This window comes from Pleurodeles waltl, chromosome 12 (genome assembly GCF_031143425.1).
Source record: "Pleurodeles waltl isolate 20211129_DDA chromosome 12, aPleWal1.hap1.20221129, whole genome shotgun sequence".
In the NCBI taxonomy this organism is placed as follows: domain Eukaryota; kingdom Metazoa; phylum Chordata; class Amphibia; order Caudata; family Salamandridae; genus Pleurodeles; species Pleurodeles waltl.
The window spans coordinates 674,574,602-674,600,942 of NC_090451.1; the positions used below are offsets into that span (position 1 = coordinate 674,574,602).

At 46.5% G+C, this 26,341-nt stretch overlaps 1 protein-coding gene across 1 annotated transcript in view; it reads left to right on the forward strand.

Annotated features, from left to right (window-relative positions):
- Positions 1–22,257: 22,257 nt before the first annotated feature.
- The window catches only part of LOC138267184 (extracellular calcium-sensing receptor-like), a 38,852-nt gene continuing 34,768 nt past the window's right edge, over positions 22,258–26,341 (forward strand). Inside the window, exons 1-2 of the mRNA XM_069216034.1 lie at positions 22,258–22,424; positions 24,298–24,574. Coding sequence (XP_069072135.1) covers positions 22,258–22,424; positions 24,298–24,574 — 444 coding nt within the window. The remainder of the gene's footprint in view (positions 22,425–24,297; positions 24,575–26,341) is intronic.

Sequence of the window (26,341 nt, forward strand, 5' to 3'; positions counted from 1 at the left end):
AAGAGAACCTGGAACTCAAACAAGTGGGTCAACATCTCGAATATTTAGACAAGTATGACAGACAAGGGAAGTGTATTGTCGGCCATTTCAGAACTGGTTTGTGTTGATTCTCCTGTCCTTCTCAAGGTGTCTTCCAGACTTTGGGGGTCATTACGAACCTGGCGGTCGGAGACCGCCAGGGGTAATGTAGCGTCCGTACCGCCAACAGGCCGGCAGTACGGAGGCCCTTATTATGACCGCGGTCGCACCGCCGGGGCCGGCGGTTTCTCGCCGTTTTAGCCCCGGCGGTGATAAGCCCTGGGGATTATGACACCCCTACCGCCAGCCTGTTTCTGGTGGTTTGCACCGCCAGGAAGAGGCTGGCGGTAAGGGGTGTCCTTGGGCCCCCTAACAGGGCCCCGGCCAGCTTTTCACTGTCTGCATAGCAGACAGTGAAAAGCGCAACGGGTGCTAGTGCACCCGTCGCACGGCCGCAACACCGCCAGCTCCATTAGGAGCCGGCTCCTATGTTGCGGCCTCATTCCTGCTGGGCCGGCGGGCACAAACTTGGTTTGCGCCCGCCGGCCCAGCGGGAATGTCGTAATGGGGGCCGCGGGAGTGCGGCCGCATTGGAGTCGTAATAACCCCCTTTGTCTTTGCCCGGAGGTAGTCTCCTGACTGTAGGGTTTTATGCAGGTTGGATGATGCACATGAGAGGAACAATTGATGTGGGAACTATTTGGCTGGCTATCAACAGACACGTCAGACAGTGATCAGGAAGACAGATACAAACTCTCACTCTCTTCTGAGGGACTCTTTGCACTCTGCAACAGGAATGCAGTCCCCCCATCACGCTCACCATCCACTAAATAGCAGTTTCAGGAAGATTAGCAGGAAACCTTCTGAATCATAAGCATCTAATTGAGTTTCTAGGGGGAATCCTGCCTCCTCTTTCCCCACTTCAGTGTTTAGGTCCTTCCCTCTAGTTTCATGAATGTGCGTAATTCACTTCAGTTGCCTGGGAATTGAATCTCACCTCCATCGCATACGCACGAACTGGCCACGGGCTCTAAAATGGAATCTTCTGACCTATGTTACTCTAATTCACTCAGAATCTAACTACTGGGAAGGAAAAGTCCTCTCCATGGTAAGAGACGTGTGCCCCTGCCCTAAGTGCCCAACATTATCGTTGTCTGGATCCCTTATGCTGATTTTTTGTCGTAGGAGAACACGGATCATGCATGTTCACCATTACAAAGGACTGTCCCACGGATTGAGGTCTTGTTGGACTGGGAACGGTGCCCATTGCGCTAGCCTCATAGTAGACGAAGGCTACCACCTTCACCAGGAGTTAAGCAGCACAAGCACGGTAGTGGCAGCCTACCATGTAGTGACCAGTAAGAGTGAACAGGTCCTTTTTACCCTATGCTGCTGGAGTGAGGCCTACAGGCTCACTCACCTTTTTAACCGTTCTGCTACCTTGTGCTTAACTCAACCCCGGCCTACATCAGGTTGATGTGGAAGTGTGTGCTTGATGGAAACGTGTTGAATGTAAGTGTGCTCTCAAGAAACACACTACACAAAGGTTGAAGTGTGGTACAGTGCGCACATGTTAAATATGTGTGTGCTGGCAGTGTGCGGTTTTAAAATAACACACTCTGGTACAGTACAGAGAGCATGCAGTTTTGAACCGTGTGCCCAGACTGAATGCATGTACTGCATGTGGGTATGTTGGTGGTGGCATAATACATGAGGATAACTTTGCTGAGCAGTAAGTGTGCTGCAGGTGTACACTGAGTGCATATGTGCCTGCACTGGTACATTACATTGAGGCCCTTAGGTGAAATTATGGGAAGCCCAGGCTGGCTTGGTGAAAGCATGAGGAGTAGAGGAATCCCCCAGACAGGACTGTGTATTGCTGCATTCCTGTAAAAGCCAGGTGGGACATGCACTGGAGGATGGGAGAGCCAGGATCGCTCTGTGTATTCAGGGTGCTAGGATTCAGTGGCTGGTCACAAGGATGGGTGCCTGGACCCATCCCAGGAAGAGAGCCATGAGACTGATAAGGGAATCATAAGAAGTACAACTGAGGGCCCAGGATTAAGCGTTTGATGCACTCATCACCGTGGCTAACATCTAGGTTTGCACTCTGGTCACTCCCATGAATCTTGGTGTGGGTTAATCAGCTTTGGAGAACTGTCTACTGAGACAGACATCCTTCAGGAGGAGGAACAAAGGAGAAATATGTCAATTTCAAGGAAGCAGAACCCCAACATAAAACTTCAAAGACCCAGACACTCAGGGGCAGATTTATGGAAAGTGGCGCAGCACCGAGTGCAGCGCCACTTGCCCTGAGCTATTTGGCTCCCCCTACCGCCACCATGTGTGTGCCGTATTGAAAATATGGTGCACCACGGCGCAGGGAAGGGGGCAATTGCGTAATTTTTTATTACGCTATTGATGTACTCTGCAGGAGTAGTGCCAAAATATTGGTGCTACTCCTGCAGAGTACATAGGGGCCCATTCTAAAGAATAGAAGCCCCCTATTAACGCCTGCTCTTGAGCAGGCATTAAAAGTGCAGTAAAAAATGGCAGAAGGAAATCTCATAGATTTCCTTGCGCCATTTTTCCGGCTCCCCAAATGGGGGAAACGCCCCCTTTGCATTGATTATGCCTGGCGCAGGCATAATGTAGCACAAAGGGTTACAGAGTGGCGCAATGCATGCATTACACCACTCTGTAAATACGGTGTAGGGATTTTGGCCTCGTTGGGCCACATTAACGTAAAAAATAATGATGTTAATGTGGCACATGGTGGTGCTAGGGGATTATAAATTTGCCCCTAAATTACATTTTGTGTCTGGAAAAAGACTATAAGTAGGGTAGTTTGAGGCCCCAAACACTGTCATCTGCCGAGCAGCCAGACAGGCTGTGTGAGGAGGGGAATTCTGCAAGACTTCTCCCTGTGACCAGGATTAGGGGCCTAAATCTGCTAGTCTCTCTGCTGGGTGAGGGGACATTACCCAAGGAAACTAAGAACACCTGCCCTGGACCCTGGAGCAGCAGCGCCTGCCTGCTCGCAAATACTAGTGTGCCATGTAAGGGAGAGGAGAGCACTGAAGGGAGCGAAGTCGATGGGGAGCCCTGATGTGAGGAATCCCTGTGCAAGGTGAAAGGAATCTGCTCCCACACTGATAGGGCTTTGGCTCGTGTGCCAGTCAGAGGGGCTGCTATGAACTGAGACAAGGAGCGAGGGGTAAGGAACTCGCTCCCACTTCGATCGGTCCATAGCTCGTGTGCCAGACTAATCTGGTGACCCTGTATGCCAGGAGGGGGCCGCTGTGGTGTGGGCTAGAAAGTGAGGTGTGAGAAACCTGCTTCCCATGCCGATTGGGCTGCTGCCCAGTTGCCGGACTGATTTGGCGATCCCGTATGCCTGGACAGTCTTCCGTATACCGAATGAAGGCGAAATTTGCTCCTGCACCAATCGGGCCATAGCCCGAGTGCCAGTTTATTTCAATTACCCCATATGACAGGCGTGACTGCTGTGGATGCCAACCTTGGGCCAGCGTGACCAGACTTGGGAGATGCTAAGGACAAGGGCCTCGATCATCCTCGAAGACCGATAAACAGCTGCTGTGACCAAGGTGGAACCAGCCCCCTTTCTGTGGGCTGCACCCAAGGAGGTCCAAGGATCAACAGGACACTGCCACAGCCCTGTTGGACCAAGAAGACCACCCCTCTGAGGAAGGTAAAGAGACTTACTGTGTGATTGCCACAGCTGGAGCAATCCCGATCGTCAGGACCAGCAAGTAGCACAGCTCGAGGGAGACAGCCTGCGTCTGCCGGGTGCTGTAGCATGTGACCCTGGGCAGCCTGACTGTGCTGATCTGGAGCAGGACTGCACTGCATTGCTGAAGGGTTCCTTACCAACAGAGTGGGTAAGCCAAGAACTGGACCTTTTTTGGAGCCATCCCTGACATACCTCCATTGGTGCTGCAACTAGATCTGATTGGAACTAGCTGAGTTTCAATCTCTGTAACTCCTCAGAGTTACAGAAAACCCCAGACGATTTCACGAACTGGTGGAAACAGGCATGTTGCCCTGCTCGTGCTGTGAGTTAGTGCTGGGAGCTCTTTCCTCACTGAAAAATCAACCGCTGGGCCAGAGGGTATAGCTTCTCAATTTGATTTTGCTGCTGCTTAAGTAGATTTTCTACTTGAGCAACAGATTTCTGACTGCGAATTGTGACAAATGCCTGTTTTGGAGCAATTTCCTCAGGTGCCCTCCTAGCGACCGAAAGTCATGTTGGGAGATGCCAAATCCCACTCGCCAACCTACTGTTTTCAAGTGGCGTGCATAAAAACCTCCACAAGTTTAACATGAAGTGGCCAAAATTCCACCAATTTCACTGGCAGAGCGGAATACATTGCACAATCCTAGCTGCAAACCCAATGGCTCTAGTGATTGAACTTATGAAAAGTCAATGTGGAGAACTGTTGAGTATGACCTAATAGCTTACATTTCGTGAATTGGGTTATCAGTGAATCAGGAATAATATTGAACCTGTTGCATTAAAGGTGGAAGGTCAGGGAGTGGCCTGACAACTACTAGAGCCCTGACCTCAAGGCGGATTGTGAGACTACTTTTCAATGTCATTTACCTTTGCATGTGTAGAGTTAGAATTAAATATTTGAATGGACATTGATTTATTGTTTACGCTGCTCGCACATTGAGTTATGAGTTGTGTCCACTGATCTGTGTGTGCGCTTCCCCCCGAAGGAGCTTTGGCTGCTCGTCCTGCACTACCTAACTGAAAGGTGCAGAAGAAGGAACTTGGCCCAGTTGAGCATGATCCATAGCAGGACGGGCCCTAAGGCATCAGAGGTAAAAGGCCTCAACCACCATGGTTGGGCCCAGTAACTCCTGCTTGCCCCATGGCCCTCTGAAAGAGGTTCTCACACTCATGTATGTGTGTAACAGTTAGACTACACACAACATTCATGCACCCATGTGCTCGGGATCTTAGTGTAAAGTTTCAGGCCCAATTGGAGAAGTCCCTGTGTTGGGTTCCCAGTGGGAATGTCCATCTGCATTCTAGCAGTTTATTCCAGCCTTACGTTCTACTGTAAAATTCAGGTCTTGCAGTTAATTAGATCATCTCAACTCCAACTCCTTTGACAGAGGCATCCTTTTATGCAATGAAGGGTTGGCTGTAGTCAGGGACCTTCAGCACATGTGATTGCTGAGTGCTCTCTTCAGTTCCTCAAAAGCTTTCTGATATTCCTCAGTTTAGTTCACCTGCTTTGGGTGTTTCGTAGATGTCAAATCTGTCAAAGGGGAAACTATGGTCCCATGTTATGTTATGTGATGTTATGTTATTGTTGGTTTGTATAGTACACTAATCACGCAGGATGGTATCTAGATGTTTTGACAAGATGTGTAGGTGTGGGGTTCCAAGGTGTTTATATGAAGAGGCAGGTCTTCAGCTTCTAGTGGTAGCTATAGTTAACTACAAAATTCCTGCAGTAACCAATGAGTTGTAAAAAGCCCTTCACTTCTTTCTGGGCACTGGGCAACTCTACTTCAGCACAGACTGAATTTTAGCATCCAATGGGCACATCTTCCTGCTACTCATCTGATTCCCAAGCCAGGTAATAACCAAGTGACCCACCTAGCAGCCGGTGCTAGGCCAGCCCCCTGTGTCTAGACCAGGATGTATTTTAGGTGAATTAAGCAGTCCTCCCGTGAATTGCTAAACATGGCAATGTCATCCAAGAAGGCTACACAGAACTCTTCAATCCCTGAGAGAATGTAGTTGACCAGGTGCTGGAAATGACTAAAAGGTCATTACCTTAAACTGAAATAATCCTTATGGTGTAGAAAATGTGTTTTTCTCCGCGTAGCTAGATACTAACTAATCTGCCAGCACCCACTGTTAAGATCAAAGGTACTCAAATACCTGGCTGCACCCTGCCAGTCCACAGGTTCTTCAGCTCTGGGGTTTGTATGTGCACCTGGCTTGGTAACTTAATTGTGTCCTTAGTAGTCCACAAAAAAGCTTGTCTGTGGAATCGAACTTGGGCACTAACACTACAAGACTGGCCCAAGGGTGACAAGAATGCTCAATCCCGAGTCCCGCATCTTGGCAACTCTTCCTTAAAACACTCCTAGACTCAATCAAACATGGTATGTGATGTCTTGTTCTTGTCAGAAAGACAATCTTCCATGCCAGCATCATGAACACAGTTAGGTGTCAACTCTGGAGTCAGTGGGAATATGTTGGAAAACCATCCCAAAATCTATCTACATTCTCTCTACATTCTCAACCTTCGAGTGAAGTGCAAGCTGTATCCTTTTCAAAGATCCTTCCCTGAATTTACTATGCAGCAATTAAGGAAGAGGCTCACTATCCTCCCCACCTTCCTCTACCATAGCCATGATGTTCAAAGTGTCTAAACCGTACATATGCAACACCCTCCTGGGTCCTCTTTTGAGCCTGTGTTCCTCAAGTAGCTTACATCAGATGCTTTCTGTACTACCTTGCATGATCCACATCACTTATCTGCCAATGCTCTTGGACAAATGGAATTGAGCTCCAGCACCTCCTGATGCTTCATGTACTCAGTCAGCACAGCTTTCTGGTCACAAGATTCCTTCATAAGAACATGGCTAGCCTGAAGGTTTTGCTTCTCTTGACTTGTGTATTGTGCCATAAATTTCCTGAAGCCAATCACAATCTGCCACATCTATCTGAGGGGGCTCAGGACTTCCTTCTAGCCCTTCACTGATCAAAGTGAGTGGCCCTTTCACTAGATGTCTAAACAAATGCTCAAATTGGTTAAACCCCAATCACTTAGCAAATCTGAGACATGGGCCAAGAGAGCTCACATCCTCCTGAGAACTAGTTTGTGGATAGTACACTTCAGAGAAGTGATATGTCAAAACAGCCTGCTCCCACATCTCTTACTTGTAAAAGGAGATTAAATCAATTTCCCAGTTGTAAATCACTGTCTTAGGAAATCCAACCTGTGAAAAACTCCCTGAGAAGGCCCAGGCTCCTACTTTTGTAGTTGTGATCCTCGGAATTACTGACCTGGGATACCTGGTGGTATAGTCTACCACAACAAATATATACAAGTTACCTGATACACAGAGTGAGTTGAATTGACTAATAATGTATGTTCCTAAGTGCTCCAATGCATCACTAACAATTGGTTGGGGCACTAATGGTGCATGGGTCTTACTTCAAGACTTACCAGTGACTTATCACTAGATTTAGCAATCCATTGGCAAGCATTAGAGGTCCTACAGAATCTCTCTGTCTGTATATCCCTTAAAGGAGCACAGAAGATCTATACTGTCCTGGGTCTTTCTAATGCCCTAGTTTCCTGGTAAGGGCACTTCATGGGCCTGTGACAACAGGGTGGTCCTGTGCACTAGTGGAACCACTATCCTCTTGCTATCATCTAGCCTAGAATCCACCTGTTCACTATACAGCAGGCCATTCTCCCAGCCAATATAGTGTCTTCCAACCACTCCTTTGTGAACCTGCTCCTGTGCATCCTTCTGAAAACCCACAATTGTAGGGCACTCAACCTGTACTTTACAGAATTACTCCCCTCTAGGTCTCCCAGCAGCTTATAGCCCTTGCAAGTCTGGAGGTGGCCTAGGCTCTAGCACCTGGTCTTCTTCAAGTATCTTACTCTTGCTCAATTTGGAGCAGTGGCAGGAGATGCCAATGCCATCTCAAATTTGCTGACTACTTTGTCCTGGTCTCTATAAATCAGAGATAGCCCCAGTCCCACCCTGAGATTGATATGCAGCCTGGGGCCTTGTCAGCACCGCTGATGCTGTCTAAGACATGTGGGCTTCTGCTCCTGATACAAAACCAAGGACAATCAGATTATTGTCCAAGATCCTTCAAGCACCTTGCTTCTCTACTCAATATTTTTAAGTGGATCCCACTTAACAGTAGACAAACAGTCACAAGTAAACCTGACTATGGATACTCCGTTTACTTCGCAATCCAGGCCCATGTTCTTTTCCTGACTCCAAGCCACCCACAATGCCACCACCAGGCTTATCTTGAACCTCTCACAAAATAACCACATCTTTCCAAACCTCAACAATCTCCACTAGCTCCCAGTCTAGGAAAGATGTAAGATGAAGTTACTCACCCACGTCTACAAAGCTCTCCACAACACCAGTCCAGTGTACCTCAACCATGCATCAACTTCTACCAACCCACTAGACACTTTCAGTCTTTGTTCCAGGCAAGAACCACCTCCCTTGTATCAAGGAGACCAGAAGCGAAGGATGCTTCTTCTCATTCCTCACAGCAAAACCTTGAATGACCTCCTGCAACACCTCAGAAACTCCTCCTCCCTCATGGACTTTCGAAGGAACCTCAAGACATGGCTCTCCAGATGAAACAGGCTTTGCATCAAGGGGGCATTACATGGGTGGTATATGGGCATTCCCATGCAACCACACATGCTTTTTGATGCAAAGCCCTCTCTACTAACATTAATAGACAGAGTTTTGTGCCAACAATTAACAATGCTGGAAAGCAGATGTTAAAAGGAGAAATATTTTCATTTATCTTTGCTTGTCTGACTTTGCATTTCTGCTGCACTTTACAGCACACATACAAAGTGTGAAATGCTTTTGAACTTGCCCAAGGCACCCTTCCAGTACAGAACTTATGCTATACTTGCGCACACATCCTTGGCGCAAAGGTGTGTGTATGGCACTCAACAGCACAATTCTGTGCCGGTGCTAGGCAAAGGGGAGGAGAGCGTCAGATATGGTGCTCTCCTGCTCTCTCCCTGTCACGTAATGCAGCACAGCTTCGTTGGGTGCCGCATAGCCTGGCACCTTTGTGACTCTGGCCCCACAGGTTTGTCAGGATGCCTCTCTATGAGGGATTGCCGAAGTGGAGTATAGCACTCTTCAATGAGTTGCACTCTAATCATTATCTGGTTCAGGAGATAAAAAATCTTTGGCTTCCATCCCTCTCATTCACTCATTCCGATCATGAAATACTCCATGAATTCAAGGGTGAAATTGAGACAACATCTTTTCTCTTACTATCTTTAAACCCTTGCAGGTATTAAGTTGACTTCATCCCAGACCTTCTGACTTGGGCGTTTCCCCTTGCTAATACACAATTTGCTCAGCAATAGGCATCCTTCCAATGACTGTAGGCCTTCCTTTGGTAAGTGACTTATCGGAGTTGCTACCTTAGACATATTATTCAAAGTCTGAACCTTGGCAAGCAATTTAAAAACTCACAAATTATTCCAAAATATCTTCTTCCTCTAATACATGTGTGGAAGCTCTGGAAGAAATTTCTGAAGAATTAGAGGCAGAATTGATTTGCCTAGATGTAGATGATTTATCTGCCATACTGAGCTTTTTCTTTCTCTAAGGTGGTCCACTTCCTCTCCATTTCTCTCTTCTTTTCCTGCCTTTCTCTTTCCTGGTCCTAACGTTCCCTCTTTCTTTCTTTGTGGGTTCTTTCTTCCTGTCTTCACCTCCTCCTTCCTAAACCTTGGCAAAATTTAAATTAAGGTGATGTAATTTTCATAATTTTGAGAATACTGCATTATGCTTGTTACTCCTGAAATTCCTGAAAGTACCATTATTTACACCTCCTCACGTAATTATGTGCCATATTCCATTAAATATTTACCAAAAACTTCCCATTCATTATTAACATTTACTACGAATGGCAAAGTTAACAACAGAATGTAAGTGACTATTGTTCACAGCGCTTTTGTGTTTTTCAACTCCGTAGTCCTAGAAACAAGGCAAAGCCCTTACGGTTGTTGTAGGGAAATGCCTCCTTTGGCATGGTTACCCCGTACCTTTTTGCCTTTTGTTGACGCTAGTTATGATTGAAAGTGTGCTGGGATCCGGCCAACCAGGCCCCAGCACCAGTGTTCTTTCTCTAAACTGTACTTTTGTTCCCACAATTGGCACAGCCCTGGCACACACATAAGTTCCTTGTAACTGGTACCCCTGGTACCAAGGGCCCTGTGGCCATGGAAGGTCTCTAAGGGCTGCAGCATGTATTTTGCCACCTTGGGGACCCCTCACTCAGCACATGCACACTGCCTCACAGCTTGTGTGTGCTGGTGGGGAGAAAATGACCAGGTCGACATGGAACTCTCCTCTGAGTGCCATGCCCTCAACCCACTGCCTGTGGCATAGGTAAGTCACCCCTCTAGGAGGCCTTGCATCCCTAAGGCAGGGTGCACTATACCACAGGTGAGGGCATAGGTGCATGAGCACTATGCCCCTACAGTGTCTAAGCCATACCTGAGACATTGTAAGTGCAGGGTAGCCATAAAGAGTAGATGGTCTGGGAGTCTGTCAATTACGAACTCCACAGTTCCATAATGGCTACACTGAAATCTGGGAAGTTTGGTATCAAACTTCTCAGCACAATAAATCCACACTGATGCCAGTGTGGGATTTATTGAAAAATGCATACAGAGGGCATCTTAGAGATGCCCCCTGAATACCAGTCCAATTCCTAGTGTTAGGCTGACCAGTTCCTGCCAGCCTGCCACAACCAGACGAGTTTCTGGCCACATGGGGAGAGTGCCTTTGTCACTCTATGGCTAGGAACAAAGCCTGCATTGGGTGGAGGTGCTTCTCACCTCCCCCTGCAGGAACTGTAGCACCTGGCGGTGAGCCTCAAAGGCTCATGCCTGTTGTTACAGCGCCCCAGGCCATCCCAGCTAGTGGAGATGCCCGCCCCTCTGGACATAGCCCCCACTTTTGTCAGCAAGTTTGGAGGAGATAATGAGAAAAACAAGGAGGAGTCACCCACCAGTCAGGACAGCCTCTAAGGTGTCCTGAGCTGAGGTGACCCTAGCCTTAAGAAATCCCCCATCTTGGTTTTGGAGAATTCCCCCTATAGGAATAGGGATGAGTCCCCCTTCCCTCAGGGAGGAGGCACAAAGAGGGTGTAGCCACCCTCCAGGACAGTAGCTATTGGCTACTGCCCCCCAAACCTAAACATACCCCTACATTGAGTATTTAGAGGGCAACCCTGAAACCAGGAAATCAGATTCCTGCAACCCGAAGAAAGAAGAAGGACTGCTGACCTGAAAGCCCTGCAGAGACGACGGAGATGACAACTGACTTGGCCCCAGCCCTACCGGCCTGTCTCCAGACTCAAAGAACCTGCACAGTGACGCATCCAGCGGGACCAGTGACCTCTGAGGACTCAGAGGACTGACCTGCACCTAAAGGACCAAGAACCTCCAGAGGACAGCAGCTCTGTCTAGAAACAACTACAAAACAGCAACAAGAAACCAACTTTAAAGAGACTCTCACTTCCTGCCAGAAGCGTGAGTGTTCACACTCTGCACCTGACAGCCCTGGCTTGAGTTTAGAGAAACCAACACTGCAGAGAGGACACCCAGGCAACTCCAATGACATGGATAGCGTGAGTTGACCTCCCTGCACCCCTACAGCGTCGCCTGCAGGGAGGATCCAGAGGCTCCCCTGACCGCGACTGCCTGGTAACAAAGGAACCCAACGCCTGGACTAAGCACTGCACCCACAGCCCCTAGGACCGAGAGGAACCACCTAACAGTGTAGGATTGACCAGTAGGCGGCCCTCATCCTAGCCCAGTCGGAGGCTGGCCCGAGAAGCCCCCTGTCTCCTGCCTGCATCGCCAGAGTGACCCCCGGGTCCTTCCATTGTTTTCAATACAAAACCCAAAGCCTACTTTGCACACTGCACCTGGCCGCCCCTGTGCCGCTGAGGGTGTGTTTTGTGTGCTTGTGTGTGTTCACCCCAGTGCTCTACAAACCCCCACTGGTCTGCTCCCCGAGGACGCAGGTACTTAGCTGATAGCAGACTGGAACCGGAGCACCCCTGTTCTCCATAGGCGCCTAAGTGTTTTGGGCCCTCCTTTGACCTCTGCACCTGACCGGCCCTGTGTTGCTGGTGCTGTGGCTTTGGGGTTGCCTTGAACCCCCAACGGAGCGCTACCTATGCCCAGGAGACTGACTGTGTAAGTGATTTACTTACCTGAGAAACTAACGTTTACTTACCTCCCCGAGGAACTGTTGATTTTTGCACAGTGTCCACTTTTAAAATAGCTTATTGCCATTTTAACCAAAACTGTGGGTACTACTGTTTTAAATCAAAGTTCTATACTTACCTGCGTGAAGTACCTTACAATTTATGTACTTACCTAAAATTTGAATCTTGTGGTTCTAAAAATAAATTAAGAAAATATATTTTTCTATATAAAAACCTTTTGGCCTGGAGTTAAGACTTTGAGTGTGTGTTCTCATTTATTGCCTGTGTGTGTACAACAAATGCTTAACACTGCTCTCTGATAAGCCTACTGCTCGCCCACACTACCACAAAATAGAGCATTAGTATTATCTAATATTGCCACTATCAACCTCTAAGGGGAACCTTTGGACTCAGTGCACACTATCTCTCACTTTGAGATAGCATATACAGAGCCATCTTCCTAAAGCTGTTGTTCCAGTGTGTATAAGGCACAGTCGTTCAGAGTGTAGTCCTTTGGGTTTCTGACAAAGGTTCCATCAGGGCAGTCCTCCTTTTTTTGTGGTTTCAGGGGGGAGGTCTGAGTTGCAATGCAGCTCAGCCACATTTATTAAATCATCCTGGTACCAAGGGCCCTGTGGCCAGGGAAGGTCTCTAAGGGCTGCAGCATGTATTTTGCCACCTTGGGGACCTCTCACTCAGCACATGCACACTGCCTCACAGCTTGTGTGTGCTGGTGGGGAGAAAATGACTAGGTCGACATGGAACTCCCCTCTGAGTGCCATGCCCTCAACCCACTGCCTGTGGCATAGGTAAGTCACCCCTCTAGCAGGCCTTGCAGCCCTAAGGCAGGGTGCACTATACCACAGGTGAAGGCATAGTTGCATGAGCACTATGCCCCTACAGTGTCTAAGCCATACCTTAGACATTGTAAGTGCAGGGTAGCCATAAAGAGTAGATGGTCTGGGAGTCTGTCAATTACGAACTCCACAGTTCCATAATGGCTACACTGAAATCTGGGAAGTTTGGTATCAAACTTCTCAGCACAATAAATCCACACTGATGTCAGTGTGGGATTTATTGAAAAATGCATACAGAGGGCATCTTAGAGATGCCCCCTGAATACCAGTCCAATTCCTAGTGTTAGGCTGACCAGTTCCTGCGAGCCTGCCACAACCAGACGAGTTTCTGGCCACATGGGGTGAGAGCCTTTGTCACTCTATGGCCAGGAACAAAGCCTGCATTGGGTGGAGGTGCTTCTCACCTCCCCCTGCAGGAACTGTAGCACCTGACGGTGAGCCTCAAAGGCTCATGCCTGTTGTTACAGCGCCCCAGGCCATCCCAGCTAGTGGAGATGCCCGCCCCTCTGGACATAGCCCCCACTTTTGTCAGCAAGTCTGGAGGAGATAATGAGAAAAACAAGGAGGAGTCACCCACCAGTCAGGACAGCCTCTAAGGTGTCCTGAGCTGAGGTGACCCTAGCTTTAAGAAATCCTCCATCTTGGTTTTGGAGAATTCCCCCAATAGGAATAGGGATGTGTCCCCCTTCCCTCAGGGAGGAGGCACAAAGAGGGTGTAGCCACCCTCCAGGACAGTAGCTATTGGCTACTGCCCCCCAAACCCAAACATACCCCTACATTGAGTATTTAGAGGGCAACCCTGAAACCAGGAAATCAGATTCCTGCAACCCGAAGAAAGAAGTAGGACTGCTGACCTGAAAGCCCTGCAGAGACGACGGAGATGACAACTGACTTGGCCCCAGCCCTACCGGCCTGTCTCCGGACTCAAAGAACCTGCACAGTGACGCATCCAGCGGGACCAGTGACCTCTGAGGACTCAGAGGACTGACCTGCACCTAAAGGACCAAGAACCTCCTGAGGACAGCAGCTCTGTCCAGAAACAACTACAAAACAGCAACAAGAAACCAACTTTAAAGAGACTCTCACTTCCCGCCAGAAGCGTGAGTCTTCACACTCTGCACCCGACACCCCTGGCTTGGGTTTAGAGAAACCAACACTGCAGAGAGGACACCCAGGCGACTCCAATGACATGGATAGCGTGAGTTGACCTCCCTGCACCCCCACAGCGTCGCCTGCAGAGAGGATCCAGAGGCTCCCCGACCGCGACTGCCTGGTAACAAAGGAACCCGACGCCTGGACCAAGCACTGCACCCGCAGCCCCTAGGACCGAGAGGAACCACCTAACAGTGTAGGATTGACCAGTAGGCGGCCCTCATCCTAGCCCAGTCGGAGGCTGGCCCGAGAAGCCCCCTGTCTCCTGCCTGCATCGCCAGAGTGACCCTCGGGTCCTTCCTTTTGTTTTCAATACAAAACCCAAAGCCTACTTTGCACACTGCACCTGGCCGCCCCTGTGCCGCTGAGGGTGTGTTTTGTGTGCTTGTGTGTGTTCACCCCAGTGCTCTACAAACCCCCACTGGTCTGCTCCCCGAGGACGCAGATACTTACCTGCTAGCAGACTGGAACCGGAGCACCCCTGTTCTCCATAGGCGCCTAAGTGTTTTGGGCCCTCCTCTGACCTCTGCACTTGACCGGCCCTGTGTTGCTGGTGCTGTGGCTTTGGGGTTGCCTTGAACCCCCAACGGAGCGCTACCTATGCCCAGGAGACTGACTGTGTAAGTGCTTTACTTACCTGAGAAACTAACGTTTACTTACCTCCCCCAGGAACTGTTGATTTTTGCACAGTGTCCACTTTTAAAATAGCTTATTGCCATTTTAACCAAAACTGTGGGTACTACTGTTTTAAATCAAAGTTCTATACTTACCTGCGTGAAGTACCTTACAATTTATGTACTTACCTAAAATTTGAATCTTGTGGTTCTAAAAATAAATTAAGAAAATATATTTTTCTATATAAAAACCTTTTGGCCTGGAGTTAAGAATTTGAGTGTGTGTTGTCATTTATTGCCTGTGTGTGTACAACAAATGCTTAACACTGCTCTCTGATAAGCCTACTGCTCGCCCACACTACCACAAAATACAGCATTAGTATTATCTAATATTGCCACTATCAACCTCTAAGGGGAACCCTTGGACTCAGTGCACACTATCTCTCACTTTGAGATAGCATATACAGAGCCATCTTCCTAAAGCTGTTGTTCTAGTGTGTATAAGGCACAGTCGTTCAGAGTGTAGTCCTTTGGGTTTCTGACAAAGGTTCCATCAGGGCAGTCCTCCTTTTTCTTGTGGTTTCAGGGGGGAGGTCTGAGTTGCAATGCAGCTCAGCCACATTTATTAAATCATCTTGAGGGACAGGTAGAGGGGCACCCCTGTCCAATGAGCTGCAGGGTTCCACCCAAAAACATGACAGCTTCCTCCAAAGTGTGGCATTTTCTTGTCCCATAAAGCACTGCAATTTAAAGTCATGCCATTTTTCTCCAGAGGAGCAAGACCTGGTTCAACCAACCTACTGGTGTGGCTCATTTCCATTAACCTCTCCAGACTATCTGTAAATTCCTTTCCTGGGCCTGCTACCCTGTGGGGTACAAGGTAAGAGGGCAGGCCTGGCTGGCATTCCTTTCTGTCATGCTTCCTTTGAAACCCAGTTTGATTTACCCAGCCCCCCTCCTGGCCTGGCTTCTGCAGCTGCAGAACTCCAGCCATCAGATAACCTCTGATTAGTGCAGGCCACTTATCACCTCATCAAAGCAGCCTGGCTAATCCTGTTAAGGCTGACAAATCAGGAGAATCCACCAGCAGACTGGATTTTTGCTTACCATAAATAAAGTCCCATAACTTATTTTCTGTATGAATTATGATAAAATCAACAGTGGCAAGTTGTTGGATCTATCATTACCAATTTTTTGAGTCCTTTCATGACACATTGAGCTCCTTCCTAGCAATACTTATATGAAATATTTCCATGTTATCCTATGGAGCTAAGTAACTACAATAAGGAAAAATGAAAGGGGCAGTTTTTTCCCTCAGCAGGGCATTTCAAACATCTTTTATAATGTCCCTGCTTATAGTTACATGGCAAAGCACCCCCGAGCACCTAGGGGAGACCTTAGGGGTGACTGATATATAAAAATAAGGTAGATCATCACTTTGGAAGTACCTTTATTTCCAAAGTTGAATGTGCTCACATTTTGCTTTTCAAAGACAGCCTTCAAGAGAGGCCTGCCTATAAAAATGACAGCAGGCAACACAGCAGTGCACACTCCAGTGCAGAAAATCTACCGGGCCTCTAAACTTCCCTGCCTGCCCTATTATATACTAGGGACTTATAGGTAGTTTGAATCCTGCTGCCCTATTAGATACTGGGGATATACAGGAGTCAATCAATGCTATTTGTAATTGTACCACCTTACCATATACCTTTTGATCTGAGCACTGGCCCTGGTCCTGTTTAGCAGAGTCCAGGTCACAGTTAGGGTCAATTACCACTAATATCAGTCAGAAAAAATGGGGGTAAACATACTAAAAGGATGACTTTATCACACTTGGCATCCATGGAACTATTATGTATACCTCAATGTGTTACATGCATATGCGCTTCTCACTGTCACTGTGTCATTATTGCAGCACTGGGAAGTCTTTTGACCCCTGTGTGCTATAGAAATAGCATATTCAGATTCATTTGTTCATTCATTCATTATTGTCTTCGATTGTGGTGGGATTATTGTCTGGAAGTGTTGTGTTGATGACTCTGCACGTGATCTGTAAGGAGCCTACTGCAGAGATGAATTTGTCTGCCCACAGACTCTAAAGGTACCTTTAAGCATGTTGAATTACTTGATAATGCATTTCATGTGCATCTATTAATGCGATTAGCACTCCTAATGTGCACACATGCCCATAACAGAAATATTAGAGAGGTAGCATATATATTGTCTACTTTAGCATCAGTTTGTGTGAACTCCTATATTCCATGATTTATGCATGCGCATAAACAGATGTTGACTCTCTAACTTGTTCTTTTTCTCTCCCTAGAGTAGATGCCCCGAGAGAGCTGAGCTCCAAGAGTGTGTCTTCCATGTTTCTCAGGGTCTCCTGTGCTATGTTGTTTTATGTTGTGTAACGCAATGTGCAATCATCCTGTAATTTTCTCCTATGGGATTGGATGGCTGCCAGCAGGTGCTTCCTGAATTGTATAAATTCCTGCTGTCGCGTGGCCATCTCAGCTGTGGGAGCTCGCGACAACACCGGCTGCTGTGGTGTCAGATCACACCTCCATGCACCACTGGCCCACCTCAGAGACAACATGGCGGAAGGTAACATCAAGGAATGGGTTTGTTTGGACTCTTCTGCTGTTTATGGGTTGTAGCTTTGAATGTTGAGTAGGGAACATTATGATACCTCATTATCATACCCAAAGTATCGAGGGTCAAAATATTGAAAGGTAAGTGCCCATAGGAAAGAATAGATTTGCTATTGTTAATGGCACATCTGCACACCTTGAAGATATATATTGTCATGATACATGAATTAGATTTAAAAACTCTATACATACATACCTATTGATATTTTTGCCCTCAATATTTTGGCTGCAGTATTATGGTGTAACAATATTCCCTACTCAGTATAGGGGACCTACACCCTGCTTATGAGATGCTGTGCTTGTAGACACAGGGATTCCACGAAGGCTAGAAAACAGGGGCTCTGTATATACCCAATCAGAGGGGCTTCTTTTCCGTACTTTAACTTTATGAAAGAAACACACAAAATAATTTGTTTTAAGAAACAAAATGTTGAGCAATCAAACATGCTGGATGAGAACGGAGAAAGAGATTGGTAAAAAAGGAGATAAAGAAACCGCAGTGTAGAGAAAATAACTGTGAAGAAAGGTTGAGATAGATAAAATAGATGAACGTAGAGAAAGAGAGCTGGAAAGAGGGAGGGGGAAGAAAAAATAGAGAGGTCCTGAGGGATAAAACAAGGGAGAAAGAATATGGGTCTGATAAAATGATGGAGAGATAGGGAGCGGAAGTGTTGGTGGAGAAGGAAATCATGGAGAAGAAGAGGGAGGAGAGCTAGATCTGATGTATACAAAGAGGTGGAAAGATATGGGATGAAGAGCAAAAGGCGGAATGTGAAAGACACCATCAAGGACAGCGCCCTGGAGCGCAGACTCAGTTCCGTGCCACCCTTAAACTGCCTCCCGTCCCCTCTGCAGCACGGCATCCACCCCAAAGCCAAGAAAACTATTATCTAGCACGCTCAAATGTTTTCACACCTTTTCCTTTTTTTATGATGTTTTTTTTTTATTTAGTTAATAAAGTGCCGAGCCCGGCACATTGATAAACTACCCGGCATGGCGATCTGTGAGGGCGTTATTGACAAATATATAGACACGGGACAGAAAACAAACTACTACTGACGGACCACTGGGGGGCTGACGATAACCACCGAGAAAGAATCCACTTTTTATTGATTTTATGTTTGTTGTTTCATTGAAGACTTGCTGACGTTTGGTGAGAGGCTCTGTCACTGAAATCTATCAACTTTGTTGCTACTTTCATAATGTTGCCCTTAACGAGACAGGCACCCTATAAAAAAAGATTTGGCGTTCTTTTCTCTTTAGAAATTCAGTTGTACGCGCCCTGCATTTTGTACTTGGAACTGGCTTGATACCGAAAGGGAGCACCTTTAACTGATAGAGGAAGCGACTACTTTAAACCACAAGTACTTGCAGTATTTTGAATGTATTGGAACATGGAGAACCAGTGAAGTCATGTATTGGCCAATTTAAAGGAACTGAATTACTTCTTGTTGTAGCACTATTCTGAACGATTACTTTTGGATGCATTTATTCAGCAGCTTTTGTAGCAGTTTGTTATTATAAATTGTTGACTCCAGGTGATACTCACAGAACAATACATTCCCCACCTCTTCATCAGTGGGTGGAACTCAGTCCACCCATCCTCCAGCTGTTGCAGTAAATGCCGGGGCGTCAGGAAGCACCTGGACCTGCATACATTACAGCTACTGTTGACACTTCAGTTCAATACTTAATCATCAGACTAAGCTTTAGAAGGATCATATTCCTATGTCCTGCAGGATGGAGGAAGACTTACCCCTAGGGGCAGTATGTCACTCCTCGATCATTAAGAACTTGGCAGAAACTCAGGCCCACATTTATAACTTTTTCATGCATCGCGCTGCAGATTAGCCACTGTGCTAATCTGCCCTGCACCGCGTGAAAGGGCAGGAATGCACTACATTAAACATTACGTGGCGGATTCTTCTTAATTCCTTGCGCTGGCGCACTTTTGGCTGCCTAGCACCATGATGCAAGGGTGCCTGTATTGTAGGCAGGATTGTTTTTGTGCAGGAGGGGCACCTTCCTGCACATGAACAATCCTCAGGGGCGATTTCCTCTTTCCGTGTGTGCTGAAAGTAGAAAGAGGAAAAACCTAGGATAAATAAAGAGATTTCTCCTCCTTACGTCTCCTCTGGGGAGGTGCACCATTTTGACACATTCTCAGGTCTACCAATAACGATAGTTCTGGTAATGCACCAAAATCCATGGGTGGATGCGTAGGAGCACTCACGTTCCACCCATGGAACGCCTCCCTGGGGCGTAAGTCAGTGATTTGCGCTGCCTTGCATTACTCTAGATTTATCAAGCTATGGAGGGACATGCAAGGTCGTCTTTTGCATCACCCTTGTGCATCACCCTTTTGGATCACCCTTTTGGATCACCCTTGTGCCCTTTTGCAAAACCTTGATAAATCTGGCCATCATTTTTGTAGCGTATGTTCGGGATGCAGTACCAATGGAATATGTGGAAAAAAATGTTTAGACAAACAGCTGCCGCTTCCTTGCCCCTCAACCTTCGATGGCACTCCTCATGAGTAGCCTAGAAATTCTTATGGGATCAGCCCTACCAGAACTCCAAGTTTTACAGGAATCCTCCATATCTAGAGTGTTTCACACGAGGACTTTGCCGACATACCAGGGAAGCACGCAGCAACTGGCAAGAAAAGTAAGGTTCCCTTAAAATTGCATAAGCATTGAATGCTCATTAATTCCAGCCACAGATTTACCAGTATTCCAGGTAGAAGTGATATTGAGGATAAAATGTAATGAGGACCTATATCGATAAGGGACATCCCTAAGGGGACATCGCTAATTCCCCTTTACCTGGGTAAATTCATCCAAGTCTCTGGCACAAATATGAATGCTTCTGGTGGTCCCAGGGAGCTGGAGAGCAATACACTACTATTGGCTGAGATCCCATTAGAGAAAGCAAACAACCTTGAGCCCCTTGTTCTCAAGACATGTGCCCCAGGTATGAGTACCTGCACACAGTAGGTAATCTCTCTCTTCTATCCGGTTTAGAAAACAAAATACAATACCTATTACACAAACATACACACTCCTGTCGCCCACGAGTGCAGCACAATCTTGTAAGGAGCAGTTTATGTTACATTCTTCATTCCCATGCATCCCTTTCCTACACATGAACTCCCTCCTGATTCAGACTACTTCCTTTCAATAAACCTCTGAAAGACACAGGGCCTGGTTTAGACCGCGGTGGAGGGGTTACTCTGTCAGAACGGTGTCTGATATCCCATCCGCCGAACCTAAATCCCATTGTTTTCTATGGAGTTAGATTTCGGCACTCTCAGGTGTTCTTTGTTCTCTGTCTTGTATATATGTGCTTTCCTCTATTAGGACATGAGTGTTCACTATAGCTCCCTTCCAAGTGCTGTAGGGCTCTCTCTTATAGGATGTTGATGTTTGCCATCTTTATTGTCGTGCCTAAGTGGTTAAACTAGGTGTATGCCTTCAATGTATGTTTAAATGTCCACTGCCAGTGCTGTGCTGCTAAACGCCAGGGTCGCTTGATGTAAATGTTGCCTACTCCTGATTCCACATCATACCTTTTTGTTCTATGTTCCTACATCCCTGTCTCCTCATCTCACTCTTGCAGGTTATTTGTCAGCCCTACATTCGCCCTTTGTCACTGTTTTCCTCCTGTCCTCGTTTCTTCCTTTACTAACTTGCTTTCTCTTGCTCTGAGTCAAAGTCTGATCATGAAAAGTAAGTCTTATTACCCGAAAATGAGTGTTGGTGCCACAGCCTGCAAACAATGGCACAAACTAACCACTGGCTTTATTCCTCTGTCCCTTGCAATAAAATAGGAAGAGACTTCTTCACCCACCAAAAGGTCGCATATGAGGAGAGAGGTTCTAACAAGATGGGAACGCCTTATGTTCCCTTTTTTGGCAAATGCAATGCTGACTTTAAAAACTTAGGAGTTTATTTACAAGCCCTGTGGCACAGGACAGCGCTGCCCTGTGCATCAGGGAAAGGGCAGAAATCCACCATATCTACAAGATCGGGCACATTTCTGACCTCTCCCCTTGCACTGGCGCTCAATGGGCTGCCTAACGCCAACGCAGCACCCTTCCACATGGTGCACGGATGCCTGCGTCGCAGACAGGATTGTTTCTGTTCAGGAAGGGACACGCTCCTGCACAAAAACAATCCATGGAGGCGTTTCCCTCTTTCTATGTATGCTGCAGAATGTAGCACACATAGAAAGAGGAAAAAAGAGGAGAAATAATGATATTTCTGCTTGTTGCGTCTTCCCAGGGAAGGTGTAAGATTTCAACACATTCCTAGGTTTATAGATTCTTGTAAATCTGGAAATGCATCTAAACTCATGGGTTTTGCTTGGGGAAAACCCACCGCAGCACCCATGGAACACCCACCTGACGCAGTGTACGGCAATGCAGTGACTTGCTCTGCGTTGCCTTACGCCATATCTACAAGCCAATGAAAAACCATGCAAAGTGGCTTTGCGTGGCCTTGTAGATATGGGCTTGCACTATACGCTACTGGTGCGTCACCAAACGTGGCGCACCAGTGGTGCACAGGGCTTTTAAATAAGTCTCCAGGACCCCCTCTAGAGAAACTCCTGCCAAGTAAGTATCCGGTCTGTTCCCCTTTGGAGTTACTAATAGAAGCAAAGGTCCACTTCACACATTTAACACTGATAATCTAGATTTCAGAACGCATGTTTTACGCAAATGTTATTAGTAATTAGTAATTCAGTGAACCAGACAGAAATATGTTCTTGGTTTTTCGTAAATACTTTCAATGAACTATGTGCTAAAAATGATCTTTTCGTCAACAGGTATTTTTCTGTGAGTGAAAGTGAGTGGCAGGCCTCCACTGGAGTGAATATTTCCAGACAGGAATGTAAATAGAGTGATACATCCACCGCCCCCCATGAGGCTCTCCCTGGTGCTGGTCCTGCTCGGGATGCCGGTCCCATCAAATGGCAGGAGCTGCAGTGTCAGGAGCCCTCCCCAAGCCGGGCACCGAGAGGCTGGTGATGTCCTGATCGGAGGCACCTTCCCCGTCACCTACGACCGGATGGATTTTAGATTTCCCTTCACCGAGGAGCCCATGTACCCTGAATGCCGTGTGTAAGCCCATGATAACACACCTTTTACTGGAACTAGCAAGCGGAACTCCATGTTTCTCGCCCCAGGCCTTGTTGGCAACGATGGTTCTTAACGTTTACTCCCCAAAATGATGCAATGATGAACAAATGTCAATGCAATTAATAAAGTATCGCACAAATTCGCTAATCTTTTTTATGTTCAATAGTAATGGTTTCAGTCCTAGACTTCTGTTTCTTACAGTCTCTGTTTTCCCATCAGGGATGAATCTCTATGTCTTTGCTACCAAGCTAAGTCTTGCTTACTTTAAACTGTTTTTTGCCTGCCTTTGCAATCAAAAGCGTCACATCCTGCAGGTTTTCTATCTGCTGTAAACACGTCCCTCGTTCTACAGATGATAACAACCAGTGCTTAATTTGTAAATAATAACGTGCCGGTGCCCAAAGCCCTCCTCTTAAACACGCGGCTGCTGCAATTAAATGTGCCCGAGTGGAATAATGAGGCAGCGAAATCCTGACGCCATTTCGGGTCTCTTCTATCTATTCACAGCCATTCCCTGCCCCTCAAGCTCACCCTGCAGCTTTCTGCTTTCTCCCTTTGTGACGCTTTTTCGTGTTTCTCTTCCTCCGTCTTTCCCAGATGTGTCTTTTGTTCGCAATAAATGCTTGAGGCAGAAGAATAAGAGCCGGTGCTCAGCACCGGACACTACAAGCACAAATTAAGCACTGAATACAACAAAAGTTTTTTTTTTAGGGCTTTCTTCACCTCCGGCAGTAAGTGATGGAAAATGGTCCTCTTTCCTTGATCGTTATTGATGCTCACTCCTCACACTTTCATTCTCTGATCTATCACTGCTCGCCACTTGTAGAACCTCTAATCGATTTGTGTTCAGCTCTTGAACCTGTACTGGGCGAGTGACTGCTCGGTGCTTTTAAAATCCCAGCTTGTGGAGTGTGTACTGGTTTTAGAGTTGCTGGTAAGCAAGCACTCCACTCTTTGAATAATAAAAGCTCAGTCAAAGAATATAGTGCTTGGTAGATCAGTGCTCACTTCCTCAACAGGTCTTCTCTGATGAATGTTCATATTTTTGTTCGGTCTCTTATCCATGAAAGTTTATCTTTCTTAGAACCTATAATGGATGTTTGTACAACTCTGTGATTGGTTCACGTTTGATGTCTGAGGAAAGTGCTTACCTCTTGGGAACCTCTACTCAATGTTTGCTCTCTTCTCTGGCATGCCTGATTTACTCTTCTGATATGCCTGATCAGTGAGTGTTCATCACTTGTACGCAGTCAGTCAGAGGGGTGCTCACTCCTCGACTGGTATCATGTCATGAAGAGTACCTTAGAGTACCTTTTTATAGTCCCTGATCGATAAGTGCCCATTCCTTCCACTTTGAGTACATCAATGAGCGCTTCGCTATTTTACCATCAGTGAGTGATAGTCGCTCTTGTTTTTCACAATTAGCGACCATCAAGTGTGCAACCAATTTACAGTGGAGAACTTGGCCTTTTTTTTACAAACAACAAATTTAGCAGATAATCAATAGTAGACTTCTTGAGATCTGTTTCAATATTCTTTACGGGGACTTGGGCACTCTGACAGCCACTCCTTGTAGTTAATTCACAAAGATTTAGAGCCTGATTACAACTTTGGAGCAGGTGTTAATCTGTCCCAAAAGTGACGGTAAAGTGACAGATTTACCACCAGCCGTATTACGAGTCCATTATATCCTATGGAACTCGTAATACGGCTGGTGGTATATCTGTCACATTTGGGACAGATTAACACCTCCTCCAAAGTTGTAATCAGGCCCTAAATACCGAGGTGGAAAGGATGATACATATAATTAACTTTCCATTTTCATTATCTCCATGTGAAGTTTTCATATCTACAGCTACTTCCTGGCCCAGGCGATGGCTTTTGCAGTTGCTGAAATTAACAATGCCAAGACCCTCCTTCCAAACATCACACTGGGGTTCGTCATCTACAACACCTGTGTCTCTCTGAGAAGAATCCACCACGGCACCATGTGGATGTTGACGGGAAAGGGGGTGCCCATTCTCAACTACCGTTGCCAGAGTAACCCGCCGATGGTGACCATCATCGGAGACTCATCCTCCACTAGATCAATTCCCATGGCCCGGCTGCTGGGTCTCTCCAGACACCCACAGGTAAGGTCAAGGTGCATCTTTTCTAAAACGACATCATTGTTCCACTCCCTAGTAACCTAGTACACAACCTTTTCTTAATCTACCTATCTGATTGTTGATTAGCACTGTCCTTTCCATTACACTTGGATAGTTTTTACATTTATACATTTTCCAATACCTACCACTTTTCTTAGAACTTACTCCACTGCCTTTTCACCAGTAATCATGTTTACATGTTTACCATTAGTCTTGTTCACATTTTCAAAGCTCTTTGGTTTAACCCCCAAAAATAGCAAGTTTATGTCAGCAGTTAAAATTATACATTATGTGCTTCATCATGAGGTCTGTCTTGTAGGCCCAGATAACTGCCCTCCTAGAGTTACGCATACCGAATGAGCAGAGTTTCTGGGATTTACGAGTTGGGCTTGATAGGCCTCTTAGAAATGAGGAATTACAAAACAAAAAGGCAACAGTGATTGAAAATAGCCGCACGTCTCAAAAACATAATCAGAATATCTATATATGGTGCTCAAACACTACGACACATCTGTTGTCACCATGTGTAACCTGGAATCAGTGAAGCAAAAACCAGTCAGTAACCAGAAAAAGAGAGAATAGTGAAGCACTAGGAATCTATATAGGAGCTATATAGATTTTGAGTGCTCCACTATTCTCTCTTTTTCCAGAAAAGAGGAATTACCTGGGGAATGAATAATCCCTGGGCTGACTCCCTCAGCAATTCCTCCTTTCCTTCCAGAGTTTCACCTGGAGATTTTGGCTGCTTTCAGATTACCACATCTCCAAGTAGAAACATGGGATTTGTTATGTTCCCATGTATCCCATCAGTATGCTGTGTCCAGTAACTTTTATTACCGGCTCTATCAGAAATACAGAGGCCCTCGTAATAGAGTCCCCGGCGTATTCTTTCCGATGTTGCCTCAAGACTTTTCAGTGCCTCCGCTCTTCCAGATCGCTTTCTCAGTCACTGTTACGGTTTTGGCCCATGGCCCTACTTATACTTTGCTTGTTGTGGATTAGCACCGTTTGCTAAAGGCGATCATTGCACAGTACTACCCATGCTGGTTCAGTGAGTGAGCTGAGTATGTTGACGTTCACTGTCATGGATTGCTTCCACTTGGGATAGTTAAGGACCGGTTAGTCAGTAATTATCCCAGGACTGCTTGCTACTGAGAGTGGCTGCACAATATCACATTCTGGGCATGACAAAAATGATTACTGCATTTCACACAAACATATACAAAAAAGGGATCTATTTGGAGTTGGTGGTATTTTGTTTCTGGGTTGGTCAGGGTGGCAGAGGACAATACATTGGCACCCTGATGGACAAAAGACTTCCATATTAAGAGATCACCGCCAGCCAAGTGGTGACCTCTGTGCCCTCAGAGGTACTACTGTCATGGCAATTCCTCTGAACGTGCCAAACATTTGGTTGACAACCGTTGCTCACCAAACTTTTGTTTAAAAAAAAAAAAAAACGATCAAAGTGGGATTTAGATTTTTTAGAGGCAAATAACTAAGACCGCCACACTCCCAGGGAGCTTTTTGCCTGGGTGTGTGGTGGGTCATTATTTTAATTTTTCTGTTCCTCACTGACAGTCTGTCCATGGTTGTGACAGACAAAAAAGGACATGAGGCCAACCATCTGCCAGATTTAGCGGTGATGCCCTTATTCTGCCGGTCAGCACTCCGCAGGCAATTGTAGTAAATTTTCAGTCAACTGAGTCAATGGGGGCTCCACCAATGGAAATCTGAAGGCCCGCTGTTGAA